At 36.1% G+C, this 19,092-nt stretch overlaps 1 protein-coding gene across 1 annotated transcript in view; it reads left to right on the plus strand.

Annotated features, from left to right (window-relative positions):
• CPB1 (carboxypeptidase B1) overlaps positions 1-18,775 on the plus strand; it is a 30,833-nt gene extending 12,058 nt beyond the window's left edge. The window contains exons 4-11 of the mRNA XM_016150086.2: positions 570-669; positions 756-857; positions 1,694-1,795; positions 4,206-4,316; positions 4,405-4,495; positions 5,280-5,482; positions 16,556-16,640; positions 18,404-18,775. Of these exons, the coding sequence (XP_016005572.2) occupies positions 570-669; positions 756-857; positions 1,694-1,795; positions 4,206-4,316; positions 4,405-4,495; positions 5,280-5,482; positions 16,556-16,640; positions 18,404-18,591 (982 nt within the window). The 3' untranslated portion in view covers positions 18,592-18,775. The remainder of the gene's footprint in view (positions 1-569; positions 670-755; positions 858-1,693; positions 1,796-4,205; positions 4,317-4,404; positions 4,496-5,279; positions 5,483-16,555; positions 16,641-18,403) is intronic.
• The last annotated feature ends 317 nt before the right edge of the window (positions 18,776-19,092 follow it).

Genomic DNA, 19,092 nt, shown 5'->3' on the forward strand with positions numbered 1-19,092 from the left:
GCAAGCAGGAAGTAGGCTTTTAAACCCAGTATTCTTGTCTGTAATCAATTTTTAGTTTGTTAATATTTCTCTATTTTCACCCATCGAGATACTTTTCTCAAAACCTAGAGAAAGATCTCAGGTGACCAACTGGCTCAGTTTACCTGGAACTGAGTAGGTTCCTGGGACGTGGGACCTTTAATGGTGAACCAGGGAAGTCCTGAGGAAGAAAGATCACAGATAGGGCTCAGGTGCCTGCTTTTGCATGGCAGTCCATGGCCCTGACCTAGAATGCCCCAGGTACCAGGGTAAACAATTTTCTAAGTTTAGGTTCCTAGGATACTCAAATATGTGAAATTAAGTCAAGAAAGAGCCTGCCTTGCTCCCATTCTCCTGTATCCTTCTCAATGACTTATTCAATCTTTATGATAATCAGCTGAGGTTGAAGAACATTTGGAACAATCAGAGAACACATGTTACTCCATAGAGAATGCTTTGTACCATCAACTAACAGTGACTCTGGGTGTTCACATGTGTTCACTGGGAAGTACGTTTATGTTCACAGGAGCACCCATTTTTGTTTATTGCAGAGTATTGATAAGCAACCTGAGATCTATGCTGGAGGCTCAGTTTGATAGCCAGGCCCGTGCAACTGGACACAGTTATGAGAAGTACAACAATTGGGAAACGGTATGATGTGCACATGATTTAGTCAGGCATTGCTTTGGGAATCGAATTAAGAATGTCACATTAATTCATATGGTTCCATTTGGTAGATAGAGGCTTGGACTCAACAAGTTGCCAAGGAGAACCCAAACCTCATCTCTCGCAGTGCCATCGGCACCACATTTGAAGGACGCACTATATACCTCCTCAAGGTAATTGTTTTTGGCCTTCACCTTGCCATATCCAAGGGCTTTAAATCAATGACTTCTAACACATTAACATCTGTTTCACAGATATGCTTATCCCCAATATTGTTATAACTCCTTCCCTGCCTATATCCCCCAGGGAATCAAATGGATTCTCCAGCTTCTTTTATCCTGTGTGGATTTTTAAATTGTTATTTTTATCTATTCAAAAGGAAAATTACAATTAAATAAGAGATATCCTATAAATTTAACCATATTCCTGTAAGCAATGTAAATGATCATCTACCTTGATGAAATTCTCTCCCAGATGTTGTTTGCAAATTCATTTGCTAAAGAAGTTCATAAACTTCGTGTCTATCAGACACCATTACAAAGCATATCGACAATTTGTTTCTGCCATCCTCTAATGCCATTTTTGTCACGTAATTCTAATGAAGAAAATAAAAAGATGAGGACTAAGTGGGAGAGAAGAAAAAATTCTTATAAGATTAGCAACAATCATGATTACTTCTAATTACTCATCCAGTTGTCTTGGTCATGTCACCTAATAACAGCAGCTGAAAATAACCTCCACGTGAGTACAATTAAGCAGAGTAATCAAGCATCTTCTGAAAATACGAGCCTGTCAAGCTTAATAAAAATAATAAACAGACATGTAAGCCTTCAGCTCAAATACTGTGTCAAGAACATACTGTGCTAGTATTACGTTTTAATTTAATCATGGGATAAATCTCTTACTGTTGTCAAGTTTCACCTGTTGAATCCAAAGCCCAGAAGGATAGAGAGTGTTAAGCCCTGAATGTGATGAATCACAGTTTTCCTTTTCCTTTTGTATGCAATAGGTTGGCAAAGCTGGAGAAAATAAGCCTGCCATTTTCATGGACTGCGGTTTCCATGCCAGAGAGTGGATTTCCCCTGCCTTTTGCCAGTGGTTTGTGAGAGAGGTCAGTATGTAGAGTGATTTTTGGCAGAGGGAAGTAGAAAGTATTATTTTACTTCAATCAATTCCTTATAACCTAGCTAAAATAAAAGAGAATAACAGAAAAAAAAATCATAACTCCATGTTCCCACTTTTGGATATTAGTTTCAACTTTCACTGAGACCTTTATAAGGCAAGAATTTTTAAAAAGCATTTAGCAAATTTTATTTGAATTTCATTCATCTGAACTTTCATACTCGGTGGAGAGGGTGACAGGTAGTATGATGGATAGGCAATTTAAAAGTTAATACTTGTAGATAAACCACTAACCTGATCATTATCTCCTAGATAATAGTCATTGTATACTTCAGCATAAAAGAAAGCACTATATACTAATCGCTTCTCTAAATGATACTGTTTTTATTCTTTATAATTCTAATGCGAAGAGATATGTGAAAACCCTTTAAAAATTAAAGTTTTAAATATCCACGAGCCCATATTTATATAATTAGACAGTTAAATAAATAGAGAGAAGGAATAATTCTTTCTTATAGAATCACAACTAACTAATGTACAAAGAATGAGCAAAATAGAAAATCACCATTAGAACACCACAGTAATAATTGTTTCAGGAAAATCAACAATAGGTATAAAAACCAATAGGTAAAAATTTAAAGAGAAATAAGATATTTGCAATCTCAAAGTATCTCCCCAAAATATATATATAAATTTACAAAGTAAAAATTTACAGTGGAGAAACCCAGCAGAAACTACCTTAACCAGGTGATCGAGGTTAACATCACCAGTATTAGACATAATCAGTACCATGTACCCTGATATTATGCACTGAAGGGTACATCATCTTTGTGATATTCTTCCTCAAAATACATAGGCTTTCTCTAATAATAAAAAAGAATCAGACAAGCCCACATTGAGAGATCTTCTGCAAAATAACCAGACCAGTACTCTTCAAGAGAAGTGTCAAAGCCAAAAAAGACAAGGAAAGACTGAGGAACTGTCATAGATAAGAGAAGATTAAGGAGACATAACAAGCAAATGCCAGGTAGGATTCCAGATTGGGTCCCAGAACAGAAAGAGGACATTAGTGAAAAAACTGCTGAAATCTGAATAAAGCTGAGAATTTAGTTTATGGTATTGTACAAATGTTAATTTTCTCACTTGATCACTGTACCATGGTTATGTGAGATAGTAACATAAGGGAAGCTGAGTGAGGGGTATATGGGAACTCCCTGTATTCGCAATTCTTCTAAAAGTCTAAAATTATTTTAAAATTCAAGGTTTAAAATATTAATGTGATTTAAAATACAAGATTATTGTATACAATATAAATCTTTTTCTGTGAAACACTTCTGTGTCTATTTATATGGTTTTATTTTTTAGACATGTGTCCAATTGGCACCATTTAACTTTAGTGTATGTCTCACCATCTATCCTCTAGAAGGAAAGAACTTTTGTCATTACTTTGGTTATCTCCAATCATGGATCATTAAAAGAATATGGTTCTATAGCTGTTCCCATCTAAGAAGCCCATGCTTTATCATGTGTTATCATAATGAATATATACATATAGAGTCACAAAGAGCATATAAAAATTATTAACACATAAAAGCCTTAAGTATCTTAAAGTCTATTTGAGAGGGCTTAAAAAAATTAAATTTAAGTTAAAATGATTCTAGAGCTGAGGGACTGTAACTAAGAAAACATAATAAATGGGCATGTGGTCCTCATTCATAGATAGGTGTCCACATTACTCAGCCCGGAGAACTAGTCCAAACCCTTAACAGTGTTCCCTTCTCAAGAAAAAGGAGTAAGGAGAATACTTCCATCATGATGCAGCTTGATGCCTTAATTAGAGCTCCCCAAAATCCATCAATGTGAGCTCATTTCATAATGGAAGACTTTCATATTCTTCTGCCATGTCAGACACTCCTTCTGATGAGACCATCTATAGTTTCACAAAAATTAAATGTCTCTGGATGATGTTATGAGGAACACACATAGCCACCCGAAGTCATCTCTAACTTACTAGAAATGGGTCTTACCCTCATATCCTACTAACTTTAAAAAATAGTTATTGCCATCATTATTTCAAAGGAAGTGAGTACCTACATTCTTTAAAAGACTTTCATTTTATTTTTTAAAGTTTTTAATTTTTTTAAGTATTGATATTTAAAGTAAAAAGTTAAAGAAATAATTCTGTGGGTTATATAGGGACAAAATAGAATATACTGGAAACAGTATTTTGAACAAAACTAGTAGTATTTTGCTAGTTGACTTTTAAACATTAATAATATTTACCTCATAAGGGATACTGCTTTCATTACCAAAGTCAACATTTATCCAGTCTATGTAAATGTTAGCAGCATCATACATTTCATTTTTACATGAAATTCTGCTTCATAATTCATATGCAGGCTGTTCGCACCTACGGAGTTGAGAGCCACATGACAGAATTTCTCGACAAGCTAGACTTCTATATCTTGCCTGTGTTCAATATTGATGGCTACGTCTACACCTGGAGCAAGGTATGTGAACCAATACTGAGAGGTGCTGATGAAATTAAAACTGACCACTTTCTATTATATTTGTCCTGACCATATAATCCATTTTCAGAACCGAATGTGGAGAAAGACCCGCTCCACTCATGCTGGAACTGGCTGCATCGGCACAGACCCCAACAGAAATTTTAATGCTGGTTGGTGCGGTAAGTATCCAGCTAACCATTTTGCATGTGTCTGTCTGTTGAGAAGCATGGGAGGAAAAATAACACAGAAAAACTTTAAAAAACAAAATGAAAGTCTTTTAAAGAATGTATGTACTCACTTCCTTTGAAATAATGATGGCAATAACTATTTTTTAAAGTTAGTAGGATATGAGGGTAAGACCTATTTCTAGTAAGTTAGGGATGACTTTTTCTTGTCTAAAACAAGAAAAATATAAACTTTTATATTTTAGAATTCTAACTTCTGAAAACATAGACAATAAACAGTTTATTTCTTCAGTCGATAAATATGTATTATGTGCTCTGTTGTGTTCCCAGCTGTGCTAGATGCTGGACACATAAGACAGAAAAAGCCAGACTTTCTTCTACTGCTTGTGGAATATACAATTTAGAGGAGACCATCGTTAAACAGTTATTTGGATAAAATTGTGATGAGATGCTCAGAAAATAATTACAATAGCACAAAAAATTTCTCATGGATAATATTTTGTCCCATACTGATTAATTTTCTTACACTACATTGACCTAATTATATAATACTACATAGGAAAACATTGGTGATTTCACATGCAACTTTTTACCCTGTTAACTTAAAAACTTACTACCCTAATCTCGTGACTAAATGTATACATATAGGAGGATGATTATGAGTAGTCCTGTGAAAACCACTTGTTTTTAACTCTCTGATTTGAAAGTCTGAAACATGCCTTGTGAGAACTTTTTTGTGAAGACCATTTACCACTAACAATAATGTATTTTTCTTCAGAAATTGGAGCCTCCAAGAAGCCTTGTGATGAAACTTACTGTGGACCTGCTGCAGAGTCTGAAAAAGAGACCAAGGCCTTAGCTGATTTCATCCGCAAAAACCTCGCTTCCATCAAAGCATATCTGACAATCCACTCATACTCCCAGATGCTGCTTTATCCTTATTCTTATGATTACAAACTCACAGAGAATAATGCTGAGTTGGTAAGTAGTCGTGACAGTAGAAATAGTATTTCACTGTTGAAATTTTTAAATTATTTTTCTTAAAAAAAACTATAAGAACAATTTCCGGAAGTTCCATTACAAAGAATCTGAAATCGACTAGATAAATTAGCGAAAAGAAATATTATTTTGATGTAGGGAATGGTCCTCTTGTGGTTTATTCATTAATCTTCAAAAAGACAATAGTTCTTCCTCCTGCTTCACTACAATACTGACTCACATGATGATTTCAGATGCATCTGGGATCATCAAAGTTCTTCATTTCATACATTATCTTAATCAGAAAGTTGATTTTGTCAATTGCCCTGAGCTAGATTTGACATAGGCAGAGCATGGCAGATGTCATTAGGAACGTGGCACATTTGGTTGACACTGGGGAAGTGATGAGATCCTAAAATTGCTTATTTCACTGTTTGATTAAGTGAGACACAGAAGTAAATCAATCAATGAACAAATGAGTGATGGGTCCTTACTAGATATAGGAAATAATGCAAAGAAATTTAAGTATTCCTCACTCAAAAAACTAGCAATCTTGTTGGAAAATCAAGATATAATAACATTAAAAGCTAAATGAGTTTTATAACATTCACATTATCAAATACCATACATCAATGCATAATTCTTTTAAATAAGGTTTGAATTCTTCAAACTATTTCTTTTTTTTTTAATTTATGAAACATCTGGCTGCCAGAAGTTGGGACCTGATCTAAAAGAACAAGATTAAGATTTAAAGCATTCGAGTTATGCAATAAATAAATAGATAGATAGATAGATAGATAGATAGATAGATAGATAGATAACAGAAAAGTATTCCACTTAGACAATGACACAGATATTTGGCTGACCTAAATACATAAATTTGAAAACCCAGTAACTGTTGTTTTGTACTTTCAGATTCAGTTGTTCGGAGACCAAATAAAATTTGTAATGCTGTAAATATTTTGTGAAGAACAAAATGAAAAAATAAGTCAACCACTTAGAAAAATGATTGTTAATTGTCAGTTGGCCAAGTCCTTTAAAAAAATACTATTTTCCAAAAAGTTTCCCTTTTTCTCTATTTGTAGCCAAAACACAAAAGAAAACATCATTAGTTGGAACCATTAAATATTGCAGTTTTTCAGTTATACTCGGTCTGTCATTGTCCCCAGTGGGCACTCACAGACCTTCAGTCCCAGGAATGGGTGTGGTTAGCTTCTCACTCCAGTCCTAGATTGTTGGCCACCAGAGGACAGGCTGTGGTTTATGTTGTTTGCTTAATTTGTGTGACTATGTTTAAATTGTACCACATCAGAAGAGAAAAAGACAAAGCCACACAAACTAAGCACTAATGAGTTAATAAGTCAAATAGTAAAACCAAAATTGTAAACCATATTAAGTAACAATAACCAATATCCAGTTTGCTTAATAGCAACCAGTTTTAAACATAAATTCTAAAAGACTAATGCTAACAGAAAAGCTCAACGTGTACTTTGATTGAACAGCCTCACAAGGTTTCAATACCTTTTCTTATTTTGAGAATCAATGTAAGCCCTTTTAGCAATGAAAAGCTTTGTCATTCCATTGGCTCCATACAATAACAACACAGTATCTGGACTACTCTAAAAGTCTAAAGATTATCCTTTTTAAAAAAAGAATCAAATAAGTTCTATCTTTAGAATACGCTGAATAATTTTTGCTACTGCTTATGAGAGTTTTATGCAGGAAAAGACCCACGACTCAGAATTAGTGGGTTTAGTGGACCAATTCACATTTGCCCCAAGTGGTGTGAAGCCATTCCAGCAGAAAGTGAGCCACTGATACTGTTCTCTAAGAATCACCTCTTCATTTAAAATCAAGAAAAGAGGTAATAGTAAAAAAGATATTATAAATCTTGTCTTCTGAAATTGTTTTTAAATTCTAATTGGCAAAGAAGTGGAATAAGCAGAATTATATAAAAGGAAAATATTCATAATCTATTCTCAAAAAAGTACAAACCAGAGAACAAATCTTATTTTTATACTCATAGAACCTTATCTTATCCAGAGTTAAATAAGTGACTAAAATGCAAAACTTAATTTACTTACATCACTTTAGTTAATTTAAAAGTTACTTTAATTTCCAATAATTTTTTATGATTAAACTTTTGTCTAGCATCTTTAAAGAAATATAAATGCCACTAGTAAATGTTATTTGATTATGTAATTCCCTGGGGGTCTGAATTTCATTTGGCAACCCAAAGCAACTTAAATCTTTTGAATAACTACAAATCCTTTTAATCTTTTTATTATTTTGTATAATTCCAAATCACTTACTTCCTAAGCACATTTTGCTAGAAAAACTGATAACTGTAGTGTTATTACAGATATTTGGATAGACAAAAGAGAGTTTGAGTTTCTCAAAGAAAAAAACATTAGTTTTTTCATGGTTTTCATTTGTTATGAGGTTATCAAGGGGAAAAAGTAAAAGTCTTGATCTAGAAAGGTGAATGTTTCATCCAAATCTAGTGCCTCCATATTAATTCTCAGAAAAGTGTGATTGTATGGCAGAAAATAAAGAGCAGAAGAAGATTACGAGGATAAATTCTGGGCATACCACATGATTTAAGTCAGAATATTCTTAAAGAAACGCAAAGCAGATTTTGACTCATACAAAATTTGGCATATGTATTCTATATATGCATATATAATTCCTATTTCTCTTCATACTTATAAAGTTTATACGATTATTTTTGTAGCAAAAATTAATGCTTCAAAGAGAATAAGACTCTAGGTTGAAGGAAATTATTCTGTACTTATATTAGCATTCTTGACCCAAATCTAGAACATATCATAAGTAGCAATCTTCTGATATCTGAGTCATGATGAAAATTTTTGCGGCTTCATTTCTGAAATATCTTACATGTAGATTGCCTAATAGTTGCTCATATAATGAAACGACCTTCAGAGGACAGAAAGGCAGAGGTAGAAATGCAAAAAAAAAAAAAAAAAAAAACAATTAAGTAGAAAAACAGAAGTAATATCATAGATTACAAAGAAGGCTATCAAAAAATATATCTTCAGCGAATCAGTAAAAAGTATGAGGAATCATAATAGTATCTTACTTGCATAATGCTTTCCAGTTTGCAATCCACTTTTCCACATACTATATTATTTAAAGAAAGAATACTAAGTACACTGTGAGTTTCCAATGGTTTCATAAACTATCCAGTTCCTCACTGTTGATTTTTTCAATATAAAGTATCACTATCTTCAAAGGAAGTTTTAAGGCCCAGATACAGAATATACTTACATTTCCAAAATGTAAAAGGATAATGAAATATTGAATTGTATGACTTCTTTACTTCAGAAATAAAAACTAGGAGACATAAGTGAAAAGGCTCCCAAACCTATCCATATCTTTGCATTTATCGAGTAGGAAGAAGATCCCAATCTTTGGCCCACCTTTCCCCACAAAGAGGCCTACATGACACTGTTAATAATAGTTATTATTATTTTACCACTTCTTAGTTCAAGCAGGAATCCAGAATAATAACAGATCAACAAGATATCTTGACCCACTCCCCAAACTGACCAATGAAAAGCTGATGTGCACTCTACATATAAAGATGAAGATCCAGAGCATGCATCTTACACCACATATCTGCATTAGAAGCCCAGAAATTTTCAGTTAGAAATTTTGGAATTTCTCCGTTCTGTTTTCTCATTTTTCAGCCAAGACAACTGCTGGTTAAGCCAACAGCAGTAGTAGAGGCAGCCTAGGGCCTAGAACCAGTGGATCTCGAAGAATTTCCTAGGCTGCCCCAATTTCCAAAGACAAACACACCTATTTATGTGGCCATGTTCTATGTTCGTACCTCATGTAGCTGTTTTGCAGAAGAACATTCATCAGATAAAGTCTTTCATAAATCTGTCCCTGGACATTTGCTAAGAATTTAGATGCCTGACTTCTCAGGGCCCAGTCTTTATGGTTCCAGCCTGTACTTCCATAGATATGTATTCATTAACCAGGAGAAAGGGGTCAGTCTTTCTGAAAAAGTATTAAACTTGACCAAAAGATAGAAATCTATTTCTAAAGTCTAACGCATTCCAGTCTAGTGATACTTCACTACCTCTTAATTGCAGCTTAGTTAATGAGCCACCAAGATAGAAATCCACTGCTCCACTCAAACATGTGAGTATAAAACAAGACTCTGATTAGGTAGAGATAAACATAAAATTCAGAGGGAAGCAATATTGTGATTAGGAAGTCAACAATTGGAGGGCCATGTGCACACCCAATCACAGCTGTCACCATGTCCCCGACTAATAAGAGTAGCAAGGCCGCAGTCCCACTGTCAGACAAGCTACCAGCAGCTAAGGCACACAGGACTTGAGCCACAAAACATTTGCTTCAGGAATTTTCTCAGAATTTCTCATTTCACTTAAAAACAACAACAACAACAAAAATTAAGTGACAATTGCAGAATTTCTTTGATTAGAGAAACTGGTTGCTGATTTACCATTAATACATTTTGAGTGACTTCTGGGCCTGTAAGAATTCTCCTATGGGGCCTGGTCAGTATTGTTCATCAGGCAGTTACCAGAAATTTCACCAAGCACCTATTAAATGTTCAGCATAACATGATTCCTGCGATTGAGAACATAGGAGCTTATTGAAATGGCAAGACTCAGGTATCAGATACCATTCAAGAGGAGTACAGAATGGGCGTTTCCAACTAGGCACTGTTATAGGAATTCAGGGCAGGGACATAGCAGTATGTGATTCAGCTATTCAGTGAAGGTTATAGAGAGCAGATACAATTTGTTCTGAACCTTGAAGGATGGGCAGAATTTGGAAGGCAAAGGAAGGAAAGAGTGTATTTCAGTATAAGTCTGTCTCGCATGAGACAGACTTATATTGAAAAAGTATTCTTTGTTTATCTGAAATTTAAATTTAACTGAGTATCCTATATTTTTTGCTAAATCTGGCAACCCTGATGATAGGGATAATTCTGGCAAGAATGAACTAGAAGCAGTGTTTAGGGGACAATTGCACTATTATCAATAAAAAAAAAAAAAAGGATTCAGAGCACCTTTAAAGCCAGTTCTCTTCCTTTTTTATTTTTATTTTTTTATAAAATATACTCTTTTTACCATAATTACATTCTTTATCTGGCTTTCCTTTCTCCTAATTTTGCCCCCTTCCTGACCCTAGAGGACATCCAGCAATGTTGGGGAGACGTTTTTAGTTGTTGTAACTGTGGGAGTAGTACTGGCATCTGGTGGGCAGAGGCCAGGGGATGCTGATAAACATCCTAAGGTGCACAGGACAGTTCCACAACAAAGAATTATCTAGCCCACAGGTCAAGAGTGCTGAAATTAAGAAATTCTGCTATAAACAAAGATAAGAACAGAGTCATATTCCTAGCCAAAAGTACCTGACTTTCACAGAATCTTACACCCTCCTCACAAATAGGTTACAATGTTCTACAAATTTGAAGTTCAAGAGACCCTGTACTTGCCCATCTATTTTTTAAGCTTTATTTGGAAGAAGCACCACTTCCAGATAAAAAAATTATCTGGACTTTAAAATTTCAGCTGACTCATGCTTCACATTCTCCTTGAATTTTAAAGAGCTTAAAAATATGTCTGTAGATCAGCCAAAGAAAAAATTTGGTTTACATCAGTGAAAACATTCCCACACTCCCCATGGGCTCTGCCGAGATAGGCAGGCCCTTCTCTCTTAAGCCAAGCTTTCCCCTAACTCCCTGCCTTTTTCTGAGAGCTGTGCTTGTTTACCTTCTTTCTTTTTCTCAGAAATATATTTGTTTTTTCAAGTCCCAAAGGCTCTCTCCTCAGGGCCTGCTTGTAGGCCTTGCAGACTTCTCCTTTTGCACCGCAATTATAAAAGTTAAATTCCTCATTAGTCCCTTGGTGTAAGTTACCGGTTATCACAGGACAGAGGAAGGAAACTGCAGTTAAAGATCATTTTGATGCTTCCATTATCACAAGCATCCACCCAGAGGGGTGGTTAAACTCAGGACTTCAGGTTAGAAACAAAGTTCTGAAGAAAATTTCCTTTAAATTGGTTTATCCTCCAAGTCCGTTTGGGGCTTTTGTTTTTTTGCACTGTAATAATGGACCAGTGAGGATTAGAAGAGGCAGCCCACCCTGTCATGACACTGGCTGTGTATATGGAGGCTGCAATGAGGACCATGAGCATGGTCATGAGACAGGGGCTTCCTGATCACATGTGCCTGGGAACACAGGTCAGTGTTAAAAAACACCCTCATCTTATTCATCTCACCAGCCCCCTGGAGCTCAGAGCCTATGGAACCATTACACTAGTTGGTCTTTTGTCTCTTGGGCTTTGAGTTAGATGTGACATTTTAGATTCTCTCTGTCTTTTGCTCTCTAACCAAGGCCTCTTTTTAAGAAAACATGCGACAAAAGAGAACATGCATAAGACGTGGTAGGAAACTCATATCTAAGGATTAATAAAGGCTGGCCATGTTTGGCCTTGACTGAAAGCAAAGTTTTCTCTAAGGCTGATTTATATTTAGCTTCCTTCTGTTCTTTACAATTGGTAAAACCAGCTCCAGCAACACTTCATTTGAAGTATTTGAAGGCCACAAGAAAAAGCAAAAAAGAGCACAGGATTTAAAGCAAGAAGAACCTAGCTCAAGTCAGCCACTTACCAGGGCTGCGTGCCCTTGAGAAAGTTCTTTTATCCTCTCTGAGTTTCAATTCTTTTATCTGTAAAATGGGGATAAAAATATCTAGCTCTTATCAAGAGCTCTTTGTAGAGTCTAAGGTTTATGTAAATGTTAGTTCTTATTCTGAACCCATTGAGCAAGGATATAAGATGTCCCTCAAATGACAGGTTGTATAGAAAGTGTCATTAACTGGAGTTTTTCAAGATGTAGATCACATTCTCTGACGTGCTATTGCTTCTGTGAGTCTTTAGTCAGCTGTCTTAGTCCATTTTTACAGAGCCAAGCAAAGGAAAGGAGTTACCACTCTAACATTTGAGCAAATGCAGGAATTGCCTCTCTCTCTCCTATTCCTGGCAGGGGTCAGCCACCTAGCTTGGTTGAAACATTCCCACTGAGCATGCTATCCTCCATGGCATTCCATTCTGTTAGAAAATTCTGTGTCGATGAAATGTGGACAGATAACATTGGGAAGATAAATGAGTAACATTTGTGAAAGTATTTGAACTCTTCAAAAGAAAAGACCCACACTGATTCCAGGGGTTTTTGTTCAGATAATTGGAATTTAAAACATGATATTTTGGTTGATTAATGTCTGTTCTGACATTTTTGTGTCTTGGCTTTGAGGGACTGAGAGAAAGGGTCTATGGATTTCATTTTAAAAAATTAATAGAAATAAGTAAAGTGAACAACAGAGGTCAATGTCTAAATGTGGCAACCCGTCGATTATCACTACATGGTACTGCCACCCACCTCACGAGCATTCCCAATCTCCACACAGGTGGGTTATAGTTCATCTTTTGCAGAGCTCAGCACTCTGCAAACACATCCAATCAGGCCCATCTTTAACGCCCTGAAGTCCTAAAATAATACTCACTCAAGCAACCATGTGCTAGGTGCTGAGGATACAAAATGACTAGTTAAGAATCTTTTCTCATAAGAAGTTCCCCTGGGATGGGAGGGGGGAAATAAATGCAAATATGCAAATATATATATATATATATATATATATATATATATATATATATATATTGATTACAGCATAGAGTGATAGAAACTCTGATAGAGGTGTGAGCCCTCACAAAAGAGGGGACTAAATGCTCCCTAAGAGAGTTAGGGCAGCTTCGCAAAAAAGATGATACTAAAACTGAATCTCAAAGAACAATAGAATTCTCCATGTGAACAAAGAAAGGGGATTCCAACAAAGGGAGAATAAGGTAAGGAGAGTCAGGGAAGGCTCAGGGAAGGGTGTACAGGATGAGCTCAGGAAAACCTAGCTTGGAAGGAACATGGGGATACCCAGCAAGTGATGCAGCCTGAGAAAGAAGGGAGGGACTCTTTATGCCAAGAAAGGAGACTTACCTTCAATAGAAGGTGAGAAACACTGAAAGATGTGGTGATGAGGTGGCATTCATTGGATGAGTGATGCTTTATACATCCAGATGAGAGAGCAACAGAGGACAAGGAGAGCCAAAGCTGAGGCACGAACTACAAATTCCCGCAATGTGCACCAGTGACAGAAACAAAACGGCAGCAGTTTTAAGATAACATCAATCTTAGATATTGCTTCGGTATCAAAGAAAGAGGAACTGTTTCCAAAAGATGCCAATGAGGCTTAGAAAGCGCTTGGTTACCACATATAGGAAAGGCAAATGGAACATTTTTATGTGGCCCAAATGGTAGTTATAACTAAATTGATAAGTTGCTTAAGTCAAAAGAGGTGACAGATCATGAGTAGGCCCCTGAAGTTTTGTAGAATAACTTAAATATTATGTTACACCAATAAATATATTGAGAGACTTAAAGGTCAACTGACCACAAGAGCTCAACAGATGACAATGATCTTCTTGTCTTAAATCTTCTCTAGTCTTCACAACTTTTCACATTTAGAACTAATCCTGAAAAATCAGATATCTTCTTTTTCCCAGCTTTAATTGAGATATAATTGATATATAATATTGTGTAAGCTCAAGGTGTACAATATGATGATTTGGTACATGTATATATTGTGAAATGCTTACCATGTTAGTTAACACATCCTTTACCTCACACGATTATTAGTTTGTTGTTGTTGTTGTTATGGTGAGAACATTAAAGCTCTTATAGCAGCTTTCAAGTACTCAACACAGCTCTGCTAACTACAGTCATAATGCTGTACCTTAGATCTCTGGAACTTATTAGAATCATTTCTGCTAAATAAAAGGAGTAATTCAAGGTTAAGGTGTGGGGGAGGGGCAGAACTGAAGAAAAGCCTGAAGAAGGTAACTAGGGAAACAATAAAAGTTTTTAAGGATCAAAGGTTCTGCCTTATGGGGAAAAATAATGAATTAGAGACATCCTTGGATAATGGCAAGTTAAAGACATTGTCGAATAGTAAAAACATACTGATTGCCTATCAAAGGGTCAGTACCTTACCATGTTTCACATCTTTAAAAGATGATTTTAAATCTACTCTGAACATAATACAATGTTTGTAGATTATGCCTATTCTAATTGGCGTTAGACCCTACACTAAAGGGTGGCGAGAAGAACCAGCTCTAGTGTGCTGGTCAGAATAAGACCAGACAACAGGAACTATACCTGCGGGTCATGACAATAAAGAGTTTGTGCAGTAAGAGAAAGCACAAATTAGTTTACCAGTTTGGAGAAAAGGAAAGTGAAATCCTAAAATTTTCAAGTTACTGACCCAAAACTCTGAGAATAAGTTAGTTCCAAAAAACTGATTGCATCATTTCAGTGGATCAAACTAGAAAAATCATAATTTAAATTTTATTATTCTTTTTAAATTGTTTAATTTACCACTTTGTTGGTAAAGCATTAAGTCTTTGGAAGTCTTACAAATGTGCCCTCATCAATTTTACATAAGCTTCTACTAAACTGGTTTTATTAGAAAAAGAACTAAGAGAAGTTGCTATCTGTAAAAATAAAATTATTCTGATTTCATCACCAACCTCACAGTTTTCCAAGCATATGTACAAGACATAAGTATAATGCCAAAGTATGAAAGATAGCTAGTTCCATAACCAGGATGAATTGTGACTTATTTTCCTGTGGTAAACAATCAGTTTTCAAAATCGGTATTCCCCAGACAGCCTAAGCAGTCCTTGCTTTTCATGTGACTCATTTAAGAAAGCAGATGTCAGGGCTTTTACTATGTAGGGAGGAGCCTGTCTCCTTGAGGAACTGAGTGCAGGAGGCTGGCGGGTGGCAGGTCTGTTGAGAGGGTGATGCTACTTCTAAGAAAAAAAAATACGCATAAGTTAATACTTGCTGCTTTTTAATTCTAGAATTCAAATGTTCTGCATTTTGAAATAGAATCAGTTTTCTCTAATTATTCAGTCTAAAAATCTTCCGAGCTGAAACTTCCCCTCATCCTTGGAACCCACAATTCTTAAGTATTTCTACACTGGCACTGAGTGTTGCATTGACTATTCAGTCATTCTCACATGTAGAAGATAATGCTCGTGCCCCGACCTCCATAATTCTGTCACAACTTTATCCTGGCTTTATAACCTGCCACATTTCCAGCTAGTTTTTGTTTTTTGTTGGGGGTTGTCTGCATTTGATTTGTGTTTGTTTGCCTATAATAGATAAACGACCTCTTCACACAATCATAAAGACTGCTTTGCCGCCTGCTTTTCTCTTACACATTCTAGATAAGATACATGCTCTAAATTAATCCTTAGACATAACCTAAACTTTTAACACACAGTGACATTATACTATGTCAATAAATGTGATACGTGGGACAGTTACAATCACTATACCCTCATTCCTCCAGCCTTAATTAAAGTTTTAAAAAAAAGTTTAACAAGCTTAAATAAGAAATCCAGCAAAAAAAAAAAAAAGACCAACTAATTTCTATGTAAATAAAAAAAAATGAAGTAAAATATTGTCCTCTTACTAAAACAAAACTTATTCCTAGGACTCATACTTTACTACAACAATTTAAAATAAATGAAGGACCTAATTCTCAAATAATAGGGTAACAAGAGAGCTAACCGTCTTCAGAGTTTTAACAAATAGTTACTAGACAAACACTAAGGCCCTAAACTAGACCCTAGGGAAACAGAGATAAAAGACAGAAAAGTCACTGAGAACTCAGAGGCCAGCAAATGGTGTTGACACAATATGACACATTCTGTATGTGAAAGAGGGTAGCTCAGAGTGACGGCTTGCGGGGTTAGGGAAGACATCCCTTCATGGAAATCACCTGGATTGCATGACTAAATTAGCTGGAAAAATTGGAATGGGCGCTGAATAAGTATAAAATGCTAACATGAATTATGACTTACACATCTTCAATGTCTTAAAAATAATGTATTTGTTTGCTTGTCAGTGAGTGCTTTTATTTATTTATTCACTTACTGCTGGTTCTTTTGCAGAATGCTCTGGCTGAAGCTACTGTGAAAGAACTTGCCACACTGTACGGCACCAAGTACACATATGGCCCAGGAGCTTCAACAATCTGTGAGTCTTGGCTTCAGCACTGTGCAGAGACCACATGCCGAAAAAGGCGAAAAACGGTTCCCAGAGCCTTTTCTTTTCTGATCATTTAAAGCATATGGCTTTTGCCAGACAGTGAATTTTTTTGTAAAATTTGTCATCAGTTTTCTATTCAGAAAAAAAAGAGAGAGAAATATCCATCTCAACCCACAGAAACATTTGCTCTCTGTAAACATCTATTGAGCACCTACTATGTGCACTAGGGAAGAAAGGAAAGATGGAGAGCAGGCAAGAGGAAAGGAGAAAGGGAAGGAAGGAGATCAGCACTGTCTCCAAAGAACTCACAGTAGAGAAGCAGGAAAAATGAGCATAGCTATGTAAGTGCTGGGACAGAAGGATGCACAAGGAAAGAGCACACCCAACAACTAAACAACCCAGCCCACAGTGTCAGGGATGACTTCCCAGAATGATGACACAGAAGCTTTATCTGGAAGGACAGTTGCTTGAGGAAAGCATAAGAAGGAGTGTTTTCCTGGCTAAAAGACTGCAGTGCGAGGGCTACTTCAGGCTCAAACCAGTCCCTCTTGACAGGTCACTCAGTGTGTGCAGACAAGTGACAAGAGACACACAGCAAGGAGCATTAGGTTGGGGCTAGACCGTAGAGCCTTGGATGCTAGAGAGTTTAGATTTCACATTCTGCAGGTTCTGTTTTCAGTTTCTACCTATATTTTCCTTTGCCTTTGCATGATTTCTTTCTGCCCCAGTTCTGAAAGGACTAAAAATACAAGGGAAAAAGCCCAATCCTGTCACCAAGAGGCCTCTATTGCAGATGGAGAGGCTCCAAACCTGAGGCTTTTTTTTTTTTTTTTTTTTTTTTTTACAGCTTTATACAGAATACAGTTTTCTACATTCTGGTCCTATTTAAAACTGCTCTGAATCAGATGGAATACATTATTTTCTTGAGGGGTTCTGGTAAAAATTCCCCATCTATCCATACATTGTGAAATTCTTGTATATTTTATTCAAACTATTTCAATGAGGTTTAATTTTTCATTATACTGTAAGCCTTTGTAAGGCATCTTTTGCTTGTCCTGACATTTCCAGAGGTAAGCCCACACAGCCTGCTGCTCGGGGGACTGTACAATTGTTGACTGAATAAATAGATAATGATTGAATGAATGAGTGAATGAATGAATGAATGAATGAAAAAATAAATAAAAATACATAAGCTATATGGTAGTGACATTATAATTGTTATTGAATGAATAACTGAATGAATATCCAGTTTGTGCCAGAACATATACAAGACCCTAAGGAAACAGAAATGAACATACAGCCCTGCCCTCTAGGTGCTCTAGTTTCCTCATCCTGCAGTTTCAGCAGGTTTGGAGTCTTCTCCTCTCACCCATCACCACATAGCTTTCCTTATTTTCCTGGGAGATACAATTTTTTTTCTCAGAAATTATATCTATATATTTAACAAATTGCATACTAGATAGCATATTTTACCATAGCATACGAATACACTGAGAAGTTTATATATTACAAATTACATACTTCCTAGGGCATTAAACACATCATTCCCACAAAGTAGGCTTAGAGATAAGATTGGACTAATTTTTTAAAAAAATAGCCCCCCATATCTTTTGTGATCCAGTTTACTGGCAAACTGGCCTACCTATATTATTTTGCACAGTACAGCATCTACGATTATAAAAGGAAGTTGACATTTTAAAAAATTTCCTCCCAAGATGTAAAGATTTCTTTCTGCTGTTTGCACATTTCAGATCCTGCTGCCGGAGGCTCTGACGACTGGGCTTATGACCAAGGTATCAAATATTCCTTCACCTTTGAACTCCGGGATAAAGGCAAATATGGCTTTACCCTTCCTGAATCCCAGATCCGGCCAACCTGTGAGGAGACGATGCTGGCAATCAAGCACATTGCCAGCTATGTCCTGGAACACCTGTACTAGTCAAGAATGCTGAGAGCCTTATTTCAAAATGCTCACACTTCATTTCTTTTCTATCCCGAATTCTAAGTTTCATTTGCCTGGATGTTGCCAGATCCCAATCCTTCTTTTAAGCTTCTGGGTCTATTAAATTACTTAGATCTTTTAATATTTGTCCTAATAAACATGAATCATTATAATTGGAAAACTTGATAGATTGCCTACTTCTCTGGGGAAAAAAATGATTGAATGAATGACTAAACAAGCTGTGCACAGGTAAAGATGCAGGTGAGCCATATAGAAGCTAAAGTCCTTGGGGGATTGGCCAACACTCTGGCAGAGTACAGAGGTGCATGAGTTACAATGTCGGGCTTGCGAGAATGAAGAAATGTGAGGGGAAATTTAAGATTGCAAAACTCAGTATAGGTGAAAAGGCCCCACCTTGGTTTATCTTTCATCTCAGTTCATTCAAGTTATGTTATGAGCGGTCTACTCTGCACTTAGCAATTGAGGACAGAGCAATGA

Source organism: Rousettus aegyptiacus, unplaced genomic scaffold (assembly GCF_014176215.1).
Source record: "Rousettus aegyptiacus isolate mRouAeg1 unplaced genomic scaffold, mRouAeg1.p scaffold_m13_p_4, whole genome shotgun sequence".
NCBI classification, from domain to species: Eukaryota; Metazoa; Chordata; class Mammalia; order Chiroptera; family Pteropodidae; genus Rousettus; species Rousettus aegyptiacus.